At 40.2% G+C, this 25,715-nt stretch overlaps 2 protein-coding genes across 2 annotated transcripts in view; one reads left to right on the top strand and one right to left on the bottom strand.

The window, feature by feature from the left end:
* The window catches only part of PPAT (phosphoribosyl pyrophosphate amidotransferase), a 67,424-nt gene that overhangs the window by 13,995 nt on the left and 27,714 nt on the right, over positions 1–25,715 (bottom strand). Inside the window, exons 2-3 of the mRNA XM_081333198.1 lie at positions 4,299–4,365; positions 2,073–2,279 (exon numbers count right to left, since the gene is read on the bottom strand). Of these exons, the coding sequence (XP_081189324.1) occupies positions 2,073–2,279; positions 4,299–4,365 (274 nt within the window). The remainder of the gene's footprint in view (positions 1–2,072; positions 2,280–4,298; positions 4,366–25,715) is intronic.
* The window catches only part of PAICS (phosphoribosylaminoimidazole carboxylase and phosphoribosylaminoimidazolesuccinocarboxamide synthase), a gene marked incomplete at its 5' end in the record, with an annotated part of 64,978 nt that continues 47,861 nt past the window's right edge, over positions 8,599–25,715 (top strand). Inside the window, 5 exons of the mRNA XM_081333193.1 lie at positions 8,599–8,980; positions 12,699–12,788; positions 16,346–16,822; positions 17,841–17,903; positions 18,009–18,107. Of these exons, the coding sequence (XP_081189319.1) occupies positions 8,599–8,980; positions 12,699–12,788; positions 16,346–16,822; positions 17,841–17,903; positions 18,009–18,107 (1,111 nt within the window). The remainder of the gene's footprint in view (positions 8,981–12,698; positions 12,789–16,345; positions 16,823–17,840; positions 17,904–18,008; positions 18,108–25,715) is intronic.

Genomic DNA, 25,715 nt, shown 5'->3' with positions numbered 1-25,715 from the left:
TAAGAGAGAATCAGGTTTGAGTAGCTCCTTAGGTATGGAAATCAGCTTGGTGATTTTGGATCAGACAATTTCTCTCAGACCTAGACTGGGAAGTTGAAAAACATCTACCTACCAGCCTACACTGGATCAGCATAGTAAATAATGGTATATATAGCCTTCAACTTATCAATTTATTTGCAAGTGGCATTTATAAGCCACCCAATTCAGAACAATCCAATGGAGAAATCTTGACCCAGTGGAGTGGATTGATTCAAGCTGGTGACAATTGTATATTAATTATGGAAAACAGATTAGTAGTATTCTCCAAATACTCATGCAAATTCTCTTAAGTTCTGTCCATGGGATGTTAAATGTACACATTTTCAGCCATATTCAGAAACTGCACAAAGTAAATTTCTGGAAATGATCTACTTCTTTGGCCATTTGTTTCACTCCCAACTACAAATACGATAGTGAACTGGAGCAGTGGAGCCTTGGTGGAGCAGTGGGCTAATGCCTCCTTAAGTAACACCAGCTGCCTGCAATTAGTGCAGGTTCGCATCCCACCAGGCTCAAGGTTGACTCAGCCTTCCATCCTTCCGAGGTAGGTAAAATGAGGACCCAGATTGTTGGGGGCAATTAAGCTGACTTTGTAATAATGCCGCTTGGGGTGTGTGTGAAAGCCCTAACAAGCAGGCATATACATAGAATGAAGGCTACTGCTAAGCTTGTAAGCCGCCCTGAGTCTTCGGAGAAGGGCGGGATATAAATGTAATAAATAAAATAAAAAAATAAAAATAAACTGCACTCAAAACAATCAATTATCAGATTTATGTTGCATGTGGTGGAGAATGAATTAAAAGTGAACATGATGCTGACTTCTCACCAGACTTCCTGCTTGTGAGGGAACAAGGGGACAGAGAATAAGAATACCATATCTATAGGCCTTAGAGGAACTAAAGAGCCTCTTGTTGTGGGTGAAGAAGGAGAGTGCAAAAGTTGGGTTGAAACTAAACATTAAGAAAACCAAGATCATGGCATCCGGCCCTCTCAATTCCTGGCAAATAGATGGGGAAGAAATGGAGGTAGTGACAGATTTTATTTTCCTGGGCTCCAAGATCACCGCAGACGGGGACTGCAGCCAAGAAATTAAAAGACGCTTGCTCCTGGGGAGGAAAGCCATGGCAAATCTAGACAGCACACTAAAAATCAGAGACATCAGCCTGCCAACAAAAGTGCGTATAGTCAAGGCTATGGTCTTCCCAGTTGCAATGTATGGCTGTGAAAGTTGGACCATAAGAAAGGCTGAGTGCCAAAGAATTGAGGCCTTTGAACTGTGGTGCTGGAGAAGACTCCTACGAGTCCCTTGGACTGCAAGGTGATCAAACCCTGACTGCTCTTTAGAAGGCCAGATCCTGAAGTGGAATCTCAAATACTTCAGCCACCTAATGAGAAGGAAGGACTCACTGGAGAAGAGCTTAATGCTGGGAAAGGTTGAGGGCAAGAGAAGAAGGGGACGACAGAGAATGAGGTGGCTGGATGGAGTCACTGATGCAGTAGGCGTGAGCCTAAATGGACTCCAGAAGATGGTAGAAGACAGGAAGGCCTGGAGGAACGTTGTCCATGGGGTTGCGATGGGTCGGACACGACTTCGCAACTAACAACAACAACAATAACATCTATAGGCCTTAGACCTATGGGGCCATTTACTATCACCTGGGCAGATACGGTACGCCTAGACATGCCTTTCAGACATCCAGAGTCTTCTGAGGGAGGATGAGTGAATGCTGAATGCATGAGTGATTATAAACTTATTTGGGGGGTGGGGGGGGGAGGGAACAGGACAGAAAAGATTTCAGTTGACTGAGAAAGTGAAGGAAAAGCTTTATACAAGCTCAGACTGCTGCTACACATTAGGGCTGGGTTTAGGATTCAGCTTCTCTCTCTTCCATCTGATCTCAATTGCTACCACTAATGAATTTTGACTGTACCTTGGAAATGATCTTTGCATACTTTTATTACCAGACGGATATGAACCCTTTCCATTATGACTGAATTTACTATCCTTTTCTGTTTTCTCGTCAGATTCCTACCTTTCTCCTCAGTCGCATAGCATTGGTGAGCTCTCCATTGTGGGCGACTGCAATCTTCCCATGCAATGTTTCCACCACAAAGGGCTGACAGTTATCAAGAACAGATACTCCAGAGGTAGAGTATCTTGTATGGCCGATTCCAAGATTTGAAATGTAGAGCTTCTTCAGACTATCTTCGCTGAACACGTGATTAACAAGACCCATTCCCTGCGAAAGGAAAAGGAAATGGTTTGGACGAACTAAAACAGAATATCCAATAATGCTTACAGCGGATAGCAGTGTAAAAGTAATCCCTTTGAGCTAATTTAGAAGAAAAGCTCTACTTAACTGGTATTTATTTTATTTACAAAACCTATATGGCTGCCTATCTCATACGATGAGTCTAGACAACTCACAACAACCCCCAAAAGCATGGTTAATCACAAAAGTGCCATTCCTCCCTCCCTAGGTGCCAGATCAAATATCCTCCCAGCTCAAGTCCCATCCTAGCCCAATGCTTGGGAGAAAAGGCAGGTCTTTGTAGCCCCATGGAAGAATAAAAGGGTAGGAATCCTTTGGATATAAGGTGGGACAAAGTTCCAAAGAGCTTGCTCCCCAAGTCCTATCAGGTGGCATCATTTAAGGGAGGACATCTGGAGCAGGCCCACCCTATCTAGCCTAGTAAGAAGGGAAGATAACCTCAGGGAGACAGTCCTGCAAGTAACCTAGACCGTTGCCATGTGGTGTTTTAAAGGTGATAACCAACACCTTGAATGGCACTGGGAAAGCAACTGGAAATCAATGTGGCCCACACAGCACTGGATTACTCAAGTGAACCACAGGGCGCCCCATGCATGCCACTGTATTCTGAACCAGCTGTAGCTTCCAGATGGTCTTCAAGGGTAGCCCTGTGGAGCGTAATTCACAAGGGAGTTGATTAAGACACCCCTTAACTAAATCCATTAAATCAATTTACAATACACACCAATACTACCACGTTATCATTTTCTGAATATTATTTTCACATTCTTCCTGTGACAAAATTATGTTCCATCACTTTACAATGCTCTTTGTAAGAGTTTGATGGTTAGATTTATGAAAATTATAAATTACAAATTTGAGAAAATCCTGCACTGATAACTGTCTTATTTACATCAAATATAATAATAATAATAAGTTGGAAGGGACCTTGGAGGTCATCTAGTCCAACCCCCTGCTCAGGCAGGAAACCCTATACTATTTCAGGCAAATGGCTGTCCAGTCTCTTCTTAAAAACTTCCAGTGTTGGAGCATTCACTACTTCTGGAGGCAGGTTGTTCCACTGGTTAATTGTTCTAACTGTCAGGAAGTTTCTCCTTAGTTCTAGGTTGCTTCTCTCCTTGACTAGTTTCCATCCATTGCTTCTTGTCCTGCTTTCAGGTGCTTTGGAGAATAGCTTGACTCCCTCTTCTTTGGGGCAGCCCCTGAGATATTGGAACATGGCTATCATGTCACCCCTCACCCTTCTCTTCGTTAAACTACACATGCCCAATTCCAGCAACCGTTCCCTATATGTTTTAGCCTCCAGTCCCCCAATCACCTTTGTTGCTCTTCTCTGTACCCTTTCTAGACATCTTTTTTACATCGTGGTGACCAAAACTGAATGCAGTATTCCAGGTGTGGCCTTACCAAAGCATTGTAAAGTGGTATTAGTACTTCACTTGATCTTGATTCTATTCCTGTTAATGCAGCCTAGCACTGTGTTGGCTTTTTTGGCAGCTGCAGCACACTGCTGGCTCATATTGAAGTGATTGTCTACTAGGACTCCGAGATCTCTCTCACAGTTACTACTATTGAGCAAGGTACCACCTATACTATACGTGTGCATTTGATTTTTCGTGCCTAAATATAGAACCTTACTTTTTTCACCATTGAATTTCATTTTGTTAGATAGCGCCCAGTGTTCGAGTCTGTCCAGATCCTCCTGTATTTTAAGCCTATCTTCTGGAGTATTGGCTATTCCTGCCAGCTTAGTGTCATCTGCAAGCAATACCCACTGAAATATTTTGAGTTCACCTGGCATTCATTTTTAAAGAGAGAAAACGAATTAGAGTAATAGCCACATTTTCTTCTAGGATGGGCACAGCTCCTTCTAGAGAAAATCTATTTACTGTATGTGGCTGCTAAAGTTAACACCAATTTGATGGCTCATCAACATCATCATTCTAAGTTATCTGCCCCGCCAGGAATACTAGATAATATTATTACCTTGTGCACTTTAAAAGAATGGGCCGATTCTCCGTCACTTGTCACAATTCCCGCACTCTCTTGGCCTCTATGAGAAAAGAAAGAGCAGGTAAGGAATCTGTATTTCTGAGACTGGATCTTTATGTAACCAAAAAGGTGCCATTCATGGCTGAGGGATTTTTACAGCTGTTGGGAGGACCCCCAAATTTGCAAAAAATGTTTTCTAAATTGTAAGAAAATAACTCTTCCCCCTAGAACAAAAACAAAACCCACACATGGACAACTACAACAAATAAAATCAATTGTGGGAAGGGAGCGATGGAAAGAAATATTCTATATAAAGGGGCAGTTGACTGGAATTTTTAAAGAAAAGTGATTAAACTGCAATATTTAGTTGGGGAGCCCATTTGTCCAGGCAAGTTCTAATGTTGAATATGTGATCTTGCTCCATATATACCTGTTGAACATTTGTTTCTACAGACCTCAGTGTTATTAGAAAAGGATAGATTTTCATGAGGAGACAATTAGGATGCAGAACTCTTAAGCACCAAAAAATATTCCAGAATCCCAAGATCTGAGAACCTAGAATCATGACACCACCTTTTGATGGCATTTGTGGCCTCCAACTGCTAAAAAAAACCACATAATGAACCACAGACCTCAAGAAAGACTATTCCTAACCCTTGTGTTATACTTCAAATATCATGTTTTTCAATGAACAATTCCCTGGAACTAATCTCTATCATATCTCTATCATATCCTTGGTGGAGCAGTGGGCTAATGCCTCCTTAAGTAACACCAGCTGCCTGCAATTAGTGCAGGTTCGCATCCCACCAGGCTCAAGGTTGACTCAGCCTTCCATCCTTCCGAGGTAGGTAAAATGAGGACCCAGATTGTTGGGGGCAATTAAGCTGACTTTGTAATAATGCCACTTGGGGTGTGTGTGAAAGCCCTAATAAGCAGGCATATACATAGAATGAAGGCTACTGTTAAGCTTGTAAGCCGCCCTGAGTCTTCGGAGAAGGGCGGGATATAAATGGAATAAAAAATAAAATAAAAAAAATATCAGAATTTAAGACTACCATTAACTTTTTTTGTCCTTGGTTAAAAGAAACATGCACATAAAAACTAAACTTAAGTTTAAATGATCAGCAAAGAACTTGTAATTTTTTACTCCCAACGATACTCTTGGCAGGGCTCCCCTATGGGAGAGGGTAGTTGGAAAAATGGCTTGGAAAGTTGTGTTTTGTTTCATTCTAACATTGTTTCCTGCTTCTTGGGGATAGGCCCAGTGCAAGAATGTATATGCACACATGCAGATACTATAAAGGAAGAACAGGAGAAGATGAACCAACATTTGGTTACACAGAAATGTTGAAGGAAAAGTCTTCATCGTGATTCATCCAAGCCGGGGAATAAACAACATGGCGACTGCTTTAGGAAGGTTACAGTTTATTGCAGAGGAAAGCCAGACAGAAAGATGGATCCAGCAGAAAAGGACTGAGCACATGTAGGGAGTGGGTTTTATACCTCCTGAAATCTTTTGTTTGGAGTTATTTCCTGCTTCAGGCTTTGTATTTCCTGTGTCACATATTCTAACCTGAGTCTGGGTGTGTCTTTCTGGTATTCTTGATGGTGGTGGGTCAATCCTATTGTGTCCAAAGGTCATATCCTGCTTCCCTGGGGGCTGGGGTATGTAGATTTTAGGTGTCTTTGTCTTCCTAAGCTTCTAGCCTGGGCCTCCTACATCTGCATTTGTACAAAGCTTGGGGGAGGGAGAGCTGGGGCTATTAAGCAAACTGGGCGTGCTTTTCTGATTCTTCAATATCTTTTTAGGAAATATATTCTTCTACCCTTTTAATATTTCCTTCTCTTTTAATTAGGATATCATCAGACAGTTTATTTTGTATGTCTAGTTCAGGATCTTTCTCCATATCATTCTTGTAGCTTGTCATTTTAAAATCTACTTCCAGATCAGCCTCAATATTGTCAGGTGAAACATGTTCCTCTTCCATAATATCTTTTAAACAGTGTACCTACAGAGGCAGACACTCTTGAAATTAACTTCTGGGTCCATTGTTGAAATGTATCCTTCAATATATCCAATAAGTTAAAATATTTTACTTTATTTTGCGTCTGTAAATCGGTATTCTTCTCCTTTAATTGTAATCTTTAGTTCCTTCTAGTTCCCCATAGCACTCAACCTTCAAAGCCTTAAAAAAATATTAAAAACAAAAGTGTTTTCCCATGGGTAGGAGTCTTATAATTAATTCCAAAGCTTATTTCAAATTCATTTGGACATGTAACTTCCCAAAATCAAAATTCTAATTACCTTTTCTACTGCTTATTACCCCACCCCATTTTTTTAAAAAAATCCTTAGTATTTCAACCTTCTTTTACTAAGGCTTGAAAGAAACTCAACCACTGTTTTTAGATTTGTTGCTCCTAAAAGCTAAAAAGTTAACAAGCAATTTCTGAAAGTGATTTGAAAAGGAAGTATGTGAACGCAATGGTATTTTCAAGGTGCTAACCGTGGTTTGAGCAAAAAGATTACTCCGTGTGCCACAGCTCTAATTCTGCTGAAGACGGATGTATTGCAGTATTCTCCTGAGAAGCAACTGTCTGGAGTACTTCTGGGTAATCTCAAACCTTTTCCTAGTCCAGAGAGGAATTACAAAGAGGTGGTCATTACATCATGGTTATTGTCTCTGCTTTTAGTGGAGTCAGTCTTCAGTTCACGAGTTATTCCCCAGAAGTTGCTTTCCCTGCTATATTAGAGGTTGGCACATATACAGGTGTGGCTTGCAATAGTACATAGGAGTCTTTGGAAGATAGCTTACACAGCACCATTTCCCAAATTGATGCATTCCATATCGTGTTGGACTACAATCCCCAGAATTCCATGAAGCATCACTATAGGTCCCACATCTGAAGAACCTCAAAGCATTCCATCAAAAATCCTTGATTACAGGATTTCTTTCCTTTCCCCTTTCCTTCTTAGACTCCTCCTGTAAAATGAACCTGTTGGCTAGTTATTTAGTTGCCATGGCAATATCTCCCAAGTATTATAGAATACCAAGGGACCTTTGTTGGCAAGTATGATATTACTCAGAGGGGTCTCAATTAGCACCTGAGATAGTTGCACTACATTACCTCTGAGAATGCTTTGAAATGGAAACACATAGTTATGCAGAACCCGAATTGATGGGAGGGGAGGGGGAGCACTTAAAAAGAAACATTTATATAGAAGAAATATATCTACACAATATACCGGTATGCTTCTTTCCAAAATATTTTCTATGTACAAATAAATATTTTAAGAAAATATTTTATTTGAAGATAGAAAACAGAAAATGCAGATTTAATTGAATAATTTGCAAATACAACTAACATTAGTATTGCTGCATCTGATTTTCTATTAAGATGAACCTTGCATTAGTAAAGGATGTCACGTATTTGCTCTTGACAATACAAAAAAGAATACAGGCGTGTTTTCCACGCAAATTTGATCTTAATTTGGCTTTTAGCATATTATACTTGATTCACTCAGAAGACTACTGAAGTGGAACTATTACTGAACATCACTGAATGCTCAGAATTCAAATTACAGTGACTCCATTTGTTAAGAATCACAAAAGGCTCTGTGAATGCAATTTGAGCATTTAGGGAAAAGGTTATACGTTGGGGTGAAATTATGATTTAGTTTTGAAAGGGATTCTTAAACCATGCGAACAAATATTTTGCAAAATTGAAGGGATTAGTTGCTAGCAAATCCGAAGAGAATCAGGGTGCAAGTGTTTTCATTCCAAACAAAATTATAGCCTATAACTAACTGTGTGTGTTTATATGCTGACATATACATTGGACAACACCTCCCATCATCCTCAACACCCAGATGGTTTTGTGATCCAATGCCTCTGGGAGGGGGGCCCAGATGGAGGAAAGCTTACTTAGAGCTCTCATGTACATTAAGAGCAGAGATTATATTTAAAGCCCATTGCATAACGAAGGTTACAGAATCCATTCCATCTCTGGAACTGCGCTTAATTTTTTTTTTTGCAAAGCAGAAAACAGCTTATTTTGGGATGCCAATGATTAACAGACTTTGCAATCATTTCTGCCCGAGCTGCTTTATTTTTCTGCCTGTAAAGAAAGGAACCTGCTTATTTGGCAGTTTCTCAAGTTACTCCCCTCAGGCAGCTTGAGCCAGTAAAACTGGATCCTTTCATCTCTGTGGAGCTTACTGACAATCAGCCGTCTGGTTTCCTAGGAAACGCAATCTTGGCTAGAAGTAGTGAATCATTTCCAGGTCACTTTCAACATGGAGAGTGGAGCAGGAAGGCACTGGACTGAGGAAGAGGTTAAAGCCTTGCTAAGCGTCTGGTCCGAAAAAAATATCAGCAAGCAACTCCATGGGACCTTACGGAATAAAGGAATCTTTATTTACATTGCTAAAAGGCTTCAGGAGTTGGGGATCTGCAGAGACTGGAAACAGTGTCGGGCCAAGTATAAAAACCTGAAATATGAATATAGAACAGTTAAATATGCCCACAGCTCAGGAGATGCTACAAAGACTATGAAGTTCTTTCATGAGCTGGATGCCATATTGCAACATAAATCTGTCACCCAGTTAACAGAGGAGGAGAACAACGGCAGATGTTCATCCAATGACATCATAAATACCACCAAGGAGAACAATGAAGGTAAAAACCACCACCCCAAACTCTTTTCTCCCCCCCCCCTTATTATTGTTATCTAAAATACATGCAGGCTTGTAAAACTCAGACCCATGCAAGGCACTGCAGATGACACAGTTGGTAGAACAAACTCACTTAATGCCCTCCCTTATCTGTGGGTCTGTTGGGGAAAAGGGGAGAGAATGATGCTATAAATACATAAACTTAAGTTAAACCAGCTGCTGGAGCTAGCTAGTTTCCTAAACTGGATTCCTCTAGAGAGAGAGAGAGAGGGGAAAAAAAATCAAAACCAAAAAAAAAGACTTAAGGGCCTGCAAACTTCTGCTGGTTTTATTGCGGCTTTATCTGTAACATTTTGTGCCATTTTACAGCTGTGTTGGAAGAGAAAATACTGGGCCACAAGCAGTGTGTGTATGTGTGTGTGTGTGTGTGTGTGTGTGTGTGTGTGTAAATAATTTCTGTCACTCCCAGTGATACGTTTATACCCTGCTAGAATTTATGCAAAAGGACCCAAAAAAAAAAAAAGGTAAATCACCTGCTAGCAGTGATGGAAACATTTTATTTCTTTGAAATTTTGTTTTTCCCAAGAGATTTATACATCTGCTAACGGACTACACTAGAAACATTTAAAACACATTATAGTTCTTTTAAAGTCATATGTTAAATCAGCTGACGAGATAGCAAGCTTCTAAAAACTATATTCACAAAGAGCGTTTTGCGTATTTGTATGTGATGCATTTTGCTTTGCCTGCTGGAAATTGGGGGGAAAAAAACATTTTTTAGGAAAGCCAAAGAAAAAAGAGGAAGCCCTGAATCCAATACTTGAGAAAAGTATTTCTTGCTAATAAATAAGAGCATGTATAAATTATTATTCCATGAAGCTTTCAAGCATCAATTTATAATCACAGGAAGATTTTTCCCCCCTTTAAAGCATGATCAGGGGTGTAACTTAAAATGTTTCATTTTCTTTAGAGAACTCTTGGCTAAATATCTGATTGTAACAACAAGAACCCAAAAAAAGTCTGCATAAACCTTGCAATGCATATTAATTTGTTTTAAATTAATAACATAAAGCCATTGGATTTTTTTTTAAAAAAAATAACTATCTTTAAATAATGCAGCAAAAGAGGAAAAACTCACAAGTTGAACACTGTGTCTATTATAAATGGTCTAGTCGTTTGCTCCAGGTTTTGAGATGAGGGGATGGCGATGTTTTTTCTGGTTCTGTTTTCACAGTTTATCACATTCCAACGTATACAATAATTTATATTTAAAATTTTCTGAAATCCACAAAGAAAAGCTAAGCCTTTCCCCTTTCTATAAGGACTTTGTGCATGTGGATCGTGTTTATAGACGTTTGCTGGAAAAAAATAGCAGTGTACCAAGAATGAAATTCTTCCATAACCTTTCCCCATCTACCGGTATTATTTTTAAAATCTCTAAATAAAGCTGTTATGTTACAGCAGCCTAGAGGACTGCTAATCCAAATCAAAGGGTTGTATCCACATCTAATTGCTTGCAACTAAGTGAACAAAAGCATGTCTCCTCCTCCTCCTCTCCATTGCCCTAAAGCACTTTAGTGGTGCATAAAGGACTGAAGGACTCTGAGGAAGTGGCATTCCCAAAAATCAGTTTAATAATGGCACTTTCGGATGATCTTCAGAAATGGCTCCTTCCCTCATTGGCCACAACATTCATGGGGTAAAAGGCAGGTGGAGGCTCTCCCATTTTCCGTAGGTGCACCCACACTTTAGAACAACTTCCATGTAGTAACTGAAGCCAATCTTCCATCAACTATTAAGAATGGAGTTCTTTCTTACAGCCTTTAGATGGACGAACTGAAGGCATCACAGACTGATTATGTGATGATGATGATGATGATTGTGATGGTGATGATGATGGTGATGATTTGTCTTTATATTCTTTTACTAGAGATGTTTTATTGTACTGTATTTCTGTTGATGTAGAAGACGTCTAATACAAATCATATCAAACCAATCCAGGAATCAATCATACATTTTGAAAATAGAAAGCCCCATGAAATGCCGTGTTTTCCTACAGCAGTCCAGGGCTGCTGAGTAAATGAATTCTCTGCTAATGCTTATGCAATTAATTTAGTAGCTATTGTTTCAGATTATTATCGGACCATGGGGAAAGTGTTAGTGCTCAGATTGATTAGCCCTGTTTAACCAGTCTGGCCTGACACATTCCTTTCATTATCCGAACTACAGGCCCTGTTTGGGTTCTCCATATCTCACAAAATGTTGATATATATAATCATGATTTGTAGAATAAATAGAAACAATTATGGCTTATCGTGAAGTGGGTAACTAGCTATGATGTAGCCATGGGATTCACTATTTAGCCAAGTGTTTCTTGATTGGAAAAAAAACTCTCAACAACTAGAGAGAAGAATCACAATTATCCTTGCACAAACAAAGACTAAGGCATGGTCACTTTTGATAGTGAAACGGGCGGCAAATAAATTTATTGAATAAAGAATGTGGTATTTGTAAAGTAAAAAGTAACTGTAGTTTGGATTTGGATTCAGGGAATATGGCAGCTCCAATTTTGGAATCTATAAGGATCTTAAATTGTTGTGGTAGAGTTTCTAGATGGAAAAAATATCAGTATTTGTGATGGAAGCATTTAGCTCAGGTTTCCAGTTTTGTTCTATATATTTGTAAATAAATTTAAATCTTTAGAACCTGCATTGAATGGGAACCCAAACAGTATGGTAGCAGCACTGCTGGGACATCCTGTAATTCAAAGAAGTCAGATGTGCTTAGTTTGTAGCTTAAATGAAGGCTGTGTAACATTTTTGGGGTTGTGTAGCATGGAGGAATCATCACCCCAAAGTAATTGGGTGATATCATGAAAGCTAGGTTTTACTTCATCCCATTTCTGTTTAATTAAAAGCTTAAATAATATGATTACTCCCCAGGTTTGACTTGAAAGATTTCTCATGTTCTAGCCTATAATAAATATACAGTTATCCCAAGTCCAATCTGCAGAAAGGGCTAATGGTTATACCCATTACAATGACAGTTCCTTGGATAGAATCCTACCTGGGGCTAACTTTAAGCAATTTTAAAATGCTTATAGACTGGGAACTAAATCCTGCAGTTCCAAATCTCTTCAATTTAAAGCTGGGCCTATTCAAGCAATTAATTTCAATCTTAATTTATTTATAGTGCAGAAGGATAGTAAGGTAAGTAGATGCTATCTTTTATTTAGAGCAGAGGTCTTCAAACTCGGCCCTTTTATGACTCATGGACTTCAACTCCCAGAATTCCTCAGCCAGTGTGCCTGGCTGAGGAATTCTGGGAGTTGAAGTCCATGAGTCATAAAAGGGCCGAGTTTGAAGACCCCTGAATTTTAGAGCAACCTGTCTGGCAATCGAGCTCTTTAACATTCTGCTGTGTTCTGTTCATGCTTCCATCTTATTTTCAAACTATACACAAATGCAGTATGCCTCTTCTCTTTCATTTTCTATTCTGAGGGCGCTTAAAAATGATTTATTCTAGCTGAGTTTATTGAACATACTCCTTGACTTATTTCAAGAGATCATGCTTCAGAACATTTTATGGCTATGTTCAGTTTTGTGGTTTTATCGAGGCTTTTTGCATTCTTAATATGGGTATGTACTAGCGTAGAGTCATGTGTTTTTCAATATGCTCTATGCCCTCCCTCCCTACACACATTTTCTTCTTTATAATCCTAGGTGAAGTCTCAGTAACATTGGAGGAAGAAGAAGAAGAAGCTTCTACAAACCCATTTCTTTTTATTTCCCACTGCAGGCCTATTGAACTAGGTAATGAAAGGCAGCATATGGGAGAGATGAAATGGACTGTTCTCCTTTGTACTATTTTAGTGGCATGACCATGATTTATTCTTAGATTGGGGGGTTGTTGGAGGGGACAAGCAGAGGACTAAAAAAATAATAATCAATATGGCAGTTTTGAGTGCATGGTTGTACGTACCATTTGTCCTAACCCTCTCCACAAATAAACTTGAATAGGTCACATGCATACAGCAAAAGTTAGGAAATATAAAATGCGAGATTGTTATTGGAGTTCGATTTTCAGTACCTATTTCTGAATTATTGCTGTCAGAGAAAATGTATTGGAAAATGCTTTGTGCGTCTGAGGGAAGTCAGTTCCCCAGAGAAGGAAATATTAAAAGGGCAGAAAAATATATTTCCTAAAAAGATATTGAAGAACCAGGAAAGCATGCCCAGTTTTCTTAATAGTCCCAGGTCTCCTTCCCCTAAGCAGGAAACCAGTTCTATAGACATGCAAATATAAACCATCAAGAAGTTTGGGGCTAGAAGCTTAGGAAAACAAAGGCCTAAAATCTACATACCCCAGCCCCCAGGAAAGCAGGATATAACCCTTGGACCTACTAGGATTGACCCACAACCATCAATAATACCAGAAAGGCACACCCAGACTCAGGTCAGAATATGTGGCACAGGAAATACAAAGCCTGAAGCAGGAAATAACTTCAAACAAAAGATTCAAGGGGGTCCCTACATGTGCTCAGTCCTTTTCTGCTGGATCCATCTTTCTGTCTGGCTTTCCTCTGCAATAAACTGTAACCTTCTTCCTAAAGCAGTCGCCATGTTGTTTATCCCCGACTTGGATGGAACCATGATGAAGACTTTTCTTCCAACACGTCCCTGTCCAACTGAGAAGCCCAAGCCCAGAGACACCAGAGCGAAGTTCAAATCAAGTCCAATCCTTTAGTTGCTTACACCTAATGAACGGAAGCTTGCCAAATTAAAGCTATAAGCTTCTAACCGACTGGACATATTCTGAGAGACGTTAGGTGTGGCTATCTCTTCCTCTTCCCCGCCACCCCATCCTGGAATGTGCAGTCTCTTAATTTGGGCTTCTCTCTGGGAAAACTCTTCCCCACTGCTTCTCCAGGTGCATGTTCCATCACACCAATGTGGCTGAAAATACCATAAAGAATATTTGTATCTGAGGATTAAAATGAGGGGTCCTTGGTGTTCTCTGAGATTGTTCTCTTGCAGACGTTTCATTACCCAAACTAGGTAACACCATCAGGGCTTAGCAAGGAGTGCGGTTTGCTTTCAGTTGATATTCTATGGTTTACCCTGTCAGTGTTTGTGGGGGTGGTCCTACAGATTCTTTGGTTGGCTGCTTACTGCTGGCTTCTTCTTTGGCAGCTTCTTGATTGGGTGTTGTTTACTTGATTGTTGATCTGATGTTAATTTTGGAGTTAATCCATGCTGATCTGGGTGCTGATTACTGGTGGAGAGATGCTGGGATCTTTTTGTTCCCTTTTGGCTGGTTGATTGTCTCGTCCTCAACCTTGGCAACTTTAAGACTTGTGGACTTCAACTCCCAGAATTCCTCAGCCAGGCTGAGGAATTCTGGGAGTTGAAGTCCACTAGTCTTAAAAGTTGCCAAGGTTGAGGACCCTGGCATATACTGTAGAAGTGGCTAAATATAAACTGATAAAACACTATGGTAATGGGAGGACACAAGAAACTAAGGGTGAGAGTTGAGACAATTCAGGCATTTGAGGCTATGAAAACTGATGTCAATGGCTGAGGTACTGACTGGCTTACGTACGCATGATGTTAACTAGTTAATTTAGCAGCTCTTGTTAATACTTCAGAATCATAGGGGGGTGGGGGGAATGTCTTAGCATGTCTAACCCAGAAGTAGAATTCCTGAGACTGCTAACAACATTAAGGATTTAAGGAGGTTAATATTTTAGGAAAAAAGGCATACCCTTCTGCACGTTTTCCACCCCAATCTGTTTATGTCAACCCTTCCAGGTAAACCAGATAGTAAACGCAACCTGATAAGCTAATTCTACTTTATTATAAGGCTACATTAACAGAAGCTTTCAGGTCTGAAAATACAAATCTTCCCTGCACCATCACTTTTAATTGTCTGATTCATTTGGGTGGGGTGGGGTCTTTCCTAAGTTATTCTGCCATTGAACCACTGGGGGTTTCTCCCTCTCTTCTCTGATCAACATCTTTTCCCCTCATCTCTCAAGGTCATTCTCACATACCATTCCAGTTTAGAAATAACTCAATATACATCTAGTTGACATTCACAAAAGAACTGCCTACCTACTCATATGAGAAGTAAAATGATGCCGTGAGTAGATGCAGCAAAACAATTTTTTGAAAAATGCTGAAGGGATACTAGCGCCTAGCAAATTTCCCTATCGACAGGGACAAAGTATAGGATGAGTTAACAGTACTGAGGCTATATACAAGAAAATGATGCCCACGTGCAAGTTTTTATTTTAATTTTAACCAAAGTCAATTGGTTGATGCATTTTTGGAACCAACTCTAACAGGCAGCTGATTCCAAAAGATAGAATACCATCTGAGGCAAAGTGAGTATAATTTCTCTACTTAAAGATAATTTGCACCTGTAACATACAAAGTGAATACGTGTAACTATCACCTATAAAACCATGGAGAGCCCATTCATAACAGTAATTTGAAGAAAAAGTTTCAGGGCGTCATGATTTTGGTGATTTTAGATGCTAATTAATTATGTTTTAATGGTACGACAGTCAATAATGGCCCAGATATCACAAAAGAGAGCAAGTTTTGGGCAGAGGTGTCTTTTCTTTTGTTCAATGGAGTCTGATTTTCAGAGCCTGGCAGGAGAAATCCCCACAGGTGTTTTTTTTGGCAAGGTTTTCCAGAAGTGGTTTGCACTGCATCTTTTCTAGGGCTGAAATTGACAAGGTCACCCAGCTGGTTTCATGCCCAAGTTGGGATTAGAATTTACGGTTTCCCCGTTTCTTGCTGATGCTTATAATCACTGTACCAAGCTTGCTTCCTGTTGGGTTTTAGGTTGATTTAAAAACAAACAAACAAGAATCCCCAAACTTGGAACAGAGACCGAACACAACTATTTTGGTTGCTGTTATAATTTTTAACATATCTTCCAGAAAAAAAAATGCACAGCCAAACTTTGCCATTTTCTGCATGGCTCTGGAGACTGCAAATAAAGATCTAAGGGCTGAAAATAGTGTTCTGTGGATTGGTCAGACTTGTATACAGTTCTGAACAGTAAATCATCCAGAAGGATTAATGTAACCTTAATTATGGATTAATTATCATTAATTATGGATTCCCTTTCAGATTCCCCCACCCACCCCCCGAAAAAAAACAAAACCTATTGTTGCCTGACATACTAACTTTACAAGAGAAGGTATAAAAATAATTTTATTTTTTACTGGTTTGTCATCCAGCTTGAGTTTATTTCTATGTTTTTCTATTAATGTTCCTGGAGAAGAAATAGTTAACCACACATTTTCTCTCTTACTATCTCTATCTGATCCTGACCCCCACCCTACCCATTGCAGGTAATACACATCTGTGTCTTTCTCCTATCCTACCTGATGCAGGTAATCCAACCACAGTATTAGATGCTTCCAAAAATCTTCCCTTCATTCCTTCTGTAGCAAACGAAGGAGGAAAGCACTGGACTGTTAATGAAGTAAGAGCTCTAATACGTGTCTGGTCAGAAAAGGGCATTCAGCAACAATTGGAAGGAACAGTGAGAAACAAAAGAATATTTGAACATGTTGCTGCTAGACTACAAAAATTTGGAATTGACCGGGACTGGAAGCAATGCAGAACAAAATATAAAAATCTAAAGCATGAATACAAGAGTGTTAAGGATGCCCAGTACTCAGGCAACACAAACAAAAGTATGAGGTTTTTCAGAGAATTGGATGCTATTTTGGGACACAATGCAGATAAAACAAGCAGACTCCATAATGACTATGGTGAAAAACCAGCAGAACGGATAAAGACCACAATAGAAAAAAAAATAACAGGTAATTATTTTGTTTTTTACTTTTTAAAATAATTTTGCATCAAATTGTGCATATAAAGAATTCCAGTACGTTTTACAAACTCGGCTTAATTCAAACTACAGTATGAAAAGGGAAGAAAGAAAACTAGAAAAATAATTAATGTGGAAAGAGTGGTATGTGATCCAGTTGGTCAGGTGCTTTAATTCAGATGACAGGGATATCTTAATTAATAATCAGGGATATCTGTGGGTGTTTAAAAACAAAACAAACCAAGATGGCAACCACAGTTGTATGGTCAAAGATGGTCCCTTTCTATGATGCAGGCGAAAAGTTGTAGGTCTCTGAAATCACAGTTACAATTGCTTGTAATTAGGAGTAATTAGGAGCTGTGGTGACACAGTAGTTAAATGCAGTTAGAATGCAGTATTGCATACTAACTGCCTGTAGCCTGCAGTTCGATCCTGACTGGCTCAAGGTTGACTCAGCCTTCCAAGGTCGGTAAAACGAGGACCAAGATAGTTGAGGGCTGTACGCTGATCAGAATATGCTGATTCTGCTGAGAGCTGTAAAGCACTATGAAGCAGTATATAAGCGCTATTTTTTCAGCATTTCTCAACTGGATGCCCTGCAAAGCACATCATTTTTAGCACAGCTGTTGATCTGCTGCCCAAGGATGGCATGGTTTGTCCACACTGCTAGGAAGACGGTTATATAGGATCCTAAGAAGGCTAAACTATGTGGCCTCCTCTATTACATTGCCACTTACGATTTGCAAAGATATTCAGTATAACAAATGCAGTCCAATGAATATTAGGGTCTTCTGGATGGTGTGATTAATGCATTATGTTTGTTTCCTGTCTGGAATTGTTAAAACATGGTGTGTGTACACTTCTTGAGTACTCAAGCAAAATACAATTTAAGGCTGATGGACTGTGTTTGGCTTCACTGGTTAAGGACTGAGCATCATTTATAAGAAATAGAATTTTACGGCTGTAACACTAATCCGTAACATTTTATCCAGAATTACTCTGAATTACAGGTGAAGAGGACTTTATTAGTAACACATCTGGAGACACCAATACAAAGAAAATGGCAAATGCAGGTGACTATGAGACACTGCTGATCAATTTCTTGACTCAACTATTAAAATTCCAAGCTTTACAATATGATACCAGCATTTACATAATTGTCCTTTTTGTTGTTTTAGTGATTTGCAGCACAGCAGAGAGAACGAACTCTGGGCACTTGAGAAAACCTGATTCCACACTTAGAAGGGAGCATATAAAAGAAGAAATTGTTGATTCAGGTAAATGTTTTGCAATTCCATTTCATCCTTTTGTAGATTACTATTTGGGTTAGGACGCTGAGTTTGTCAATCAGAAGGTCGGCAGTTTGGCGGGTCGAATCCCAAGTGCCGCGTAGCAGAGTGAACGCCTGTTACTCGTCCCAGCTTCTGCCAACCTAGCAGTTCGAAAGCACGTAAAAAATGCAAGTAGAAAAATAGGGACCAGTATGGTGGGAAGGTAACAGCGTTCCGTGCGCCTTTGGCATCTAGTCATGCTGGCCACATGACCACGGAGACGTCCTCGGACAAGCGCTGGCTCTTCGGCTTTGAAACGGAGATGAGCACCGGCCCCTAGAGTCGGAAACGACTAGCACGCATGTGCGGGGGAACCTTTACCTTTACCTTATTTGTGTATGATATCACTGAATCACACAACAGGGAAAGGCATCATGCAAAAATCCAAATGAAAGCAGAGAGCTTTCCAGACGCCAGTAAAAGGATATTTTTCTGAGAAATTAGATTTGATGCTGAACTGCTATTATTATTATTATTTAGGGTTAATTTTCTAACACTAAACTGCAATCTACTTCCCTGAAATGTAACCCCATTATTCAGTGTATTAGGATTATAGAAAAGGGGTCCTGCTCTTCTGTGGTATTCTTTCAAGTACCTAAGGATTCATATTATGTACAGTGCTGGGCTGCATTAATAGAGGGATGGAATCAAGATCGCGTGAAGTACTAATACCACTTTACAATGCCTTGGTAAGGCCACACCTGGAATACTGCATCCAGTTTTGGTCACCACAGTGTAAAAAAGATGTCGAGACTCTAGAAAGAGTACAGAGAAGAGCAACAAAGATGATTGGGGGACTGGAGGCTAAAACATATAGGGAACGGTTGCTGGAATTGGGTCTGTGTAGTTTAATGAAGAGAAGGGTGAGGGGTGACATGATAGCAGTGTTCCAGTATCTCAGGGGCTGCCCCAAAGAAGAGGGAGTCAAGCTATTCTCCAAAGCACCCGAAGGCAGGACAAGAAGCAACGGATGGAAACTAGTCAAGGAGAGAAGCAACCTAGAACTAAGGAGAAACTTCCTGACAATTAGAACAATTAACCAGTGGAACAACCTGCCTCCAGAAGTGGTGAATGCTCCAACACTGGAAGTTTTTAAGACGAGACTGGACAGCCATTTGCCTGAAATGGTATAGAGTTTCCTGCCTGAGCAGGGGGTTGGACTAGATGACCTCCAAGGTCCCTTCCAACTTGTTATTAGTATTATTATTATCTTCTGTTCTGATTAAGGCTACTAGGCTAGCAATTAGATGAGAAAACTAGGAGCTATAATGAATGCATTAACTACGAAACAAACAGCTTAAAATGTGGAGGAAGTCTAAAGTCATAGTTCCTGTAAATCCCAAAATCCAAGAATTTAGAAGGAGTGAGAAATTGTTTAGATAAATTATTATTACTAAAAAGTCTGTTAATTTATCTTATTGTAATTCTAACTCCTGCTACTCTTCTGCTAATGAAACTTAAAACCACATTTCCATTTTCTTTAGCTGCATTTCACTGGATCATAATTCAATTTATAGTCAGACAGGCAGGACCTAATCTGGGGCATCCGCGTACATACTAGAGGTAGACGAGAAAAAGTTGCACAGTACAGTATTTTCAAACCAGCAGCAGCTCCGTGTAACGGACATGTGATTTACTCCATACTTTGAAATCAAGATCAATTATCCTTATAGCATTTCCAGTGTCTACTAAAAATGTAAAAATGAGACACGGTTAGCCCAGCAAATTCTACTTTTTAACAATTACTCTCTGGGTTCTAATGATTTTATTGTATTATTTTATTATCTAGCCAAGAATTGATGTTAAACTATTTAGTCTAGTTCTCTGGATCTTTATTACTTTTTGAAATTGGGGGCAATGCTAGCTCTCCATTTGCCATCTACCAATTCACCAGTTCTCAAGGATTTATTAAAAGTAATGAACTGTGGTTCAGCCAGACTATCAGTAAACTGTTTTCAATATCATAGGATGTAATTCATCTAAAGCTAGAGACTTGTATTCCGCTTATAGCAAATAGGTTTTCCTCAACATACTTCTATCAGTCTCAACCTTCCCCTTGGCTTCTTTCTGTTCTTCACAACCACTTAGCAGGGGTAAACAACCTTGGCTCTTTTATGACTTGTGCACTTCAACTCCCAGAATTCCTCTGGGAGTTGAAGTCCACGGGTCATAAAAGAGTCAAAGTTGCCTACCCTGATTTAGTGGAACAGATATCCACACATCAGAGAAGGTTGAGCCCAAACATAGAGATCATCCTTGACTTTCCACATTTTGGCTATTGTTCAAAGTTATGACACTGGAAAAAAAGTAAATTACAACCAGTCTTTGCCCTTATGGCAGGGGTGTCAAACTGCCGGCCCACGGTCCGGACACACCATCCAGAACCCACGTCCACCCATTGCCGGCAATGGCAAAACCATCCCGATACGTTGCGCGACATCACGAGTTTGACATGTCTGCCTTATGGTCACTTCAGCAAAACCACAGTCATGTAGTTGAAATTCGTGTACTTGGCAACTGGCATTCATAACATCTACAGGTCATTTGTGACCTTCCCAGCTGACCTTTAACAAGCAAAGTCAATGGGGAAGCCAGATTCGCTTAATGACCGTGTGCTTCACTTAATAACTGCAGTAATTGGCTTAGCAACCATGGTGGAAAGGTTGTAAAATTGGGCACTGCTCGCTTCACAATCACCTTGCTGAGCTATGGAAATTCAGGTCCCAATTGTGCTCTTAAGTCGGGGACTATCTATATGCGGTAATTCTGCCTTTCCTCCATTACCAATGAGAATTTTGTCATCTTTATTTGTGCAGTTAGTAGGGTGGTTTTTTTCCCTGAAGAAATTTCAGTTCATTGTAATCTGTAGCCCCTTTGACACCTTTTCTACATCTCTGAGTTCTCCCAGAGCACTTTAATTAATTTGACAAATAAAGTGCAAGCCTTTCGCAACAAATACGGTGGTAATGGATAAAGACCTTGACAAATTGACATCAAGTGCAAATGCTTATGAAAAGTCTTTGTCTGGGACAGAAACTCATTTTACTATGTTGCTAAGGTCTGGGTGTTAGATAATCAACATTTTTACAAAAATCCTCACCGAACCTGTCAACCATATTCCAGTTTTATGAGGGTGAAGCTTCGTTCTCTGAGCTTGTGGGTTGGTTTCTGAATGTTTTGTTACCAGGCTAGGTAACATCTTCAGTGGAGTTGAGGGGATGTCAGTGTTCCTTCTTTTTATAAGGGCTTCAGGTGTGGGTGCGTCAAGTGAGGGTAAGGTGTGAGTCATCAGTGAGAAGCGTGTTACACAAGATCAAGGGCATTGGGAGGTGAACTGCTGGTGGGAGGGGGGGCTTGTGTGGGTTGGTTGTGGGTCGGTGCCGTCTCTGGTTGGCTGTGTGGTTGATTTGGATTCTGAGTGGCTCATAGGCCAATTGTAGGTCGATGTGTCTGTTGATGGAATCACTTGTGCAGTGCCAGGCTTCGATGAACTCACAAGCCTGGCGGGTAATAGCGTGGCCAATGATTTTTGTGTTGTTCCAATCGAGCTGGTGTTGTTTGGCATCAGTGCGGACAGAGATTAAGGATTTGGGATCGTAGCATCTGACTGCCAGCCAGTTTTAGTATGCCTAGTTTATTCTACTCAAAATGGAGATGCGTCTATTGTATTATGTAATAAATAAAACATAAAGTGAAGTCACGAAGGCACCTTCACCCCCAGCACCTAAATAAGAAAGGATGGAGGGAGAAGTTGGAATACAGGTAATGTTCACATTAGCCTAATACAGATAGTCCTTGACGTTTTAACTGGTTGCTTAATAACCAAAATTATGTTGTTGTTAGTTGCGAAGTCGTGTCTGACCCATCGCGACCCTATGGACAATGTTCCTCCAGGCCTTCCTGTCCTCTACCATCTTCTGGAGTCCATCTAGGCTCACGCCTACTGCTTCAGTGACTCCATCCAGCCACCTCATTCTCTGTCGTCCCCTTCTTCTCTTGCCCTCAATCTTTCCCAGCATGAGGCTCTTCTCCAGTGAGTCCTTCCTTCTCATTAGGTGGCCAAAGTATTTGAGTTTTAGCTTCAGGATCTGGCCTTCTAAAGAGCAGTCAGGGTTGATCTCCTCTAGGACTGACTAACCAAAATTATAACAGACCGTGAAAATGGGATGGACGACACCTTTGAAATGTGTGGCTGTTTGCAGCACTCTGTGCTCACGTGACCGTGATTTATGTTTTTTTGCTGGAAATGCTTCCTAGAAAATAGATTTGCTTAATAACTGTGGAGTTCATTTAACGCAAAACAGGTGGTAAAATTAAGGTGCAGTCACCTGCTTTATGATCATCACAACGTATGACCAAAATTGTAGCATCAATTATGGCCACGTCGAGGACTATTTATATTCCTTTTTCTGCTTTGATATGATGAATGCTAGCATTACTGAGTCTATACTTCATATGCTGCTTGTTAGATTTTTGAAATATAAATCCACTGGTTAAGAGGTTTTCTCACTGTATTGAAAACCAAAGTAACATTTCAAAATTAAGAACATCATCAGCTCCTAACATCTGCCTTTTGCTACCACCACATGCTATAACCATATATCAGCCAGTAGAGGGTGCCAAATTATTATAGACAGAGAATTTTCTAGAAACCTATTTCTCCACAAACTCCCAAAGCATGAGTATTTGGTTTGGTTTGGTTTGTTCTGTCTGAATGAACATTTAAGCTGATAAAAGCAAACGGGCTAAAATTTCTAAATCCAAAAGAAACATGTACACCACCAGTGCTACTTTCTTGATATAAAAAAAATAACATCAGGGATGTCTTTTAAACAGATATGAAAATGGGCACGAATAAAATCAATAAACCAGCATTGGTTTTGAAAATGTTGACTGAAATGTTACAATTAGATTGTCTTGCGTAATATTTGCCAATTATCCAACAGCTTAAAACGTAGTTGCAGTTAGGTAACGAAGTCACTGAACCCCCAGCACAAACTTGGACTTTTACCCTTTGGTTAGATCTTCCTTCGGCTGTAATTGATTATATTATCTATCACAAGGATCACATCACCAAACAGCAAGAAACCAATTATATTGAAGGTCAGACTTCCTCCCTCTTTTTGGTTGGGATAAAACCCAGTAGTGTGCAAAGTATAATGAATGATTACATTATTTTGTAAAAAAGAAAAAGAAAAAGATCCTTGACTTCACTTCTTAAAGAGAATTCTTAAGGCCATCATAATGAAAAAAAAACTCCCTGGGTACGTTTATGCAAGATAAGAGGAACAATGCATTCATTGTTCTTTATGTTAATGCCTGCAAACTTGCTTGAGTTAATAACCTCAAAATAAATGTCAGGGTAAACTGATCCTATTGCGTGGGCCCGTTTTAATATGCATACAAGTACCCCACAATAAAAGGGACGCGGTGGCTCAGTGGGTTAGGACGCTGAGCTTGTTGATCAGAAGGTTGGCAGTTTGGCGGGTCGAATCCCGAGTGCCGCGTAACAGAGTGAGCACCTGTTACTTGTCCCAGCTTCTGCCAACCTACCAGTTCGAAAGCACCTAAAAATGCAAGTAGAAAAATAGGGACCACTATGGTGGGAAGGTAACAGCGTTCCGTGCACCTTTGGCGTCTAGTCATGCCGGCCACATGACCACGGAGTCGTCCTTGGACAAGCGCTGGCTCTTTGGCTTTAAAACGGAGATGAGCACCGGCCCCCTAGAGTCGGAAACGACTAGCACGCATGTGCCTTTACCTTACCCCACAATACGGGTAACCCTGAACTTAAACCATTTGCTTAATGATGGTTCAAAATAAGAGCTTCGGAAAGAATGTTTTATGGCAAAATGTTGCACATACCCGCAAGTGATGTGATCAGAGTGCTTGGCAACCTGTTTGCCTTTATGATTATGGCCACACTCCCTGAGATCAAGAGATCACCAATTGAAATCTTCTCTGCCAGCTTCCCAGGAAAGACAATAGCAAAACTGGCAGGGAAGGTTGAAAGTTGCTACCACCTCCCTCTCACCTCTGGGGGCTGGGTGAAAGAGCTGCCCGCCGAAGGAATTCAGCTCCCCAAGGATTGTTGGGTGAGGAACAGACCCAGGCCTCCCAGGTGTCCACTTGCCAACGGGCCTTATAGCCTGCACTGAGCCTCCCAGAGATTTCCACACACATTCTCTACTCAATGTCCCATAAAATTGCTTAACAACCGCAACTGGCAGTGCCAGGATTGCGGTCATTGAACAAAATAGTCATGTGGATGTCCCGCTTAAGAGCCACTTTACTCAATGATAGAGTCCAGTCCCAATTGTGGTCCCAAGTCGAGGACTACTTGTGTCAGAAAGCAACATTTTTCCCCACATCCTCTGATAAATTTCTTCAAGTCAACACACCAGACTATTAAATCTAATTATGCATACTTCCCACATATTTAAAGAACAAAATGGCATGTGGGAAACAAACAAGACTAATCGTGGAGAGAAGCAACCTAGAACTAAGGAGAAACTTCCTGATAGTTAGAACAATTAATCAGTTGAACCACCTGCCTCCAGAAGCGGTGAATGCACCAACAATGGAAGTTTTTAAGAAGAGACTGGACAGCCATTAGTCCAAAATGGTATAGGGTTTCCTGTCTGAGCAGGGGGTTGGACTAGATGGCCTCCAAGGTCCCTTCCAATTTTATTATTATGTCCTTTTTAGCAATATGGGATTCATATTTGTGGCAGCATCTAAGTGATCTTGAACTTTAAAAACTAAAGGCAGTCAATCTGGCTAGCACAGGAATGGGTAACTATCAAGGATATACTGTAGACTGGAAAGGATAAACAAAATCTCAGAAGAAAACAATGACAAATCATTTCTGTATTATTGCCGAGATGATCAGATGCATATGTAAATACAGGAACCAAGTACAAGTCAGAAATGTCTTTACCTTATTAACCACGTGGTGCATGTAGTCACTAAGTGACTACAAAAAAGTGAAATAATCTTGACGAAGTCATACGGAAACCCTGTACGTGCTTGGTTTTGATGTGGAAAAAACACGCAGAGTATTTATATATCGTTTTCTGGATCTACTTGTCCATACTTCAAATGCACAAATAATTACTATCTTGTGGTCTAAAATAATAAATGGTATGCATTTAGGATAATTCTATTGGTAAAATGTAAGCTGCATGGGTAACTATGGGCTTGATCCCATCGAAAGAAAACTTGGAGGTCTCAAACCTCTTAACCAAAAACAGCTACCGTATTTTCCGGCGTATAAGACGACTTTTTAATCCATGAAAATCTTCTCAAACGTCAGGGGTCGTCTCATACGCCGGGTGCTGAAGCTTTAGGGACAGGGCTGGCTGGAAAACCTGGAGCGGATCTCCCATTTGGTCTGCGCAGGGAAAGCGGGACCAATTGGAGAAGAAGCTGCAGTCTGTGATTTTTTACAGGCTGGGGTCTGGGCGTCTTTCCTTCTAAAGTTGAAGAGCAGCTGCAGTCTATCCCAACTTGAAAGGCAGGTGGGGAATGCAGCAGTCAGAGCAGCTGCTTAGC

The sequence above is a fragment of the Vipera berus genome, assembly GCF_964194415.1.
Source record: "Vipera berus genome assembly, chromosome: 7".
In the NCBI taxonomy this organism is placed as follows: Eukaryota; Metazoa; Chordata; class Lepidosauria; order Squamata; family Viperidae; genus Vipera; species Vipera berus.
Note: the sequence above shows the minus strand (reverse complement) of the source record. Positions and strands in the feature narration are given on the sequence as shown.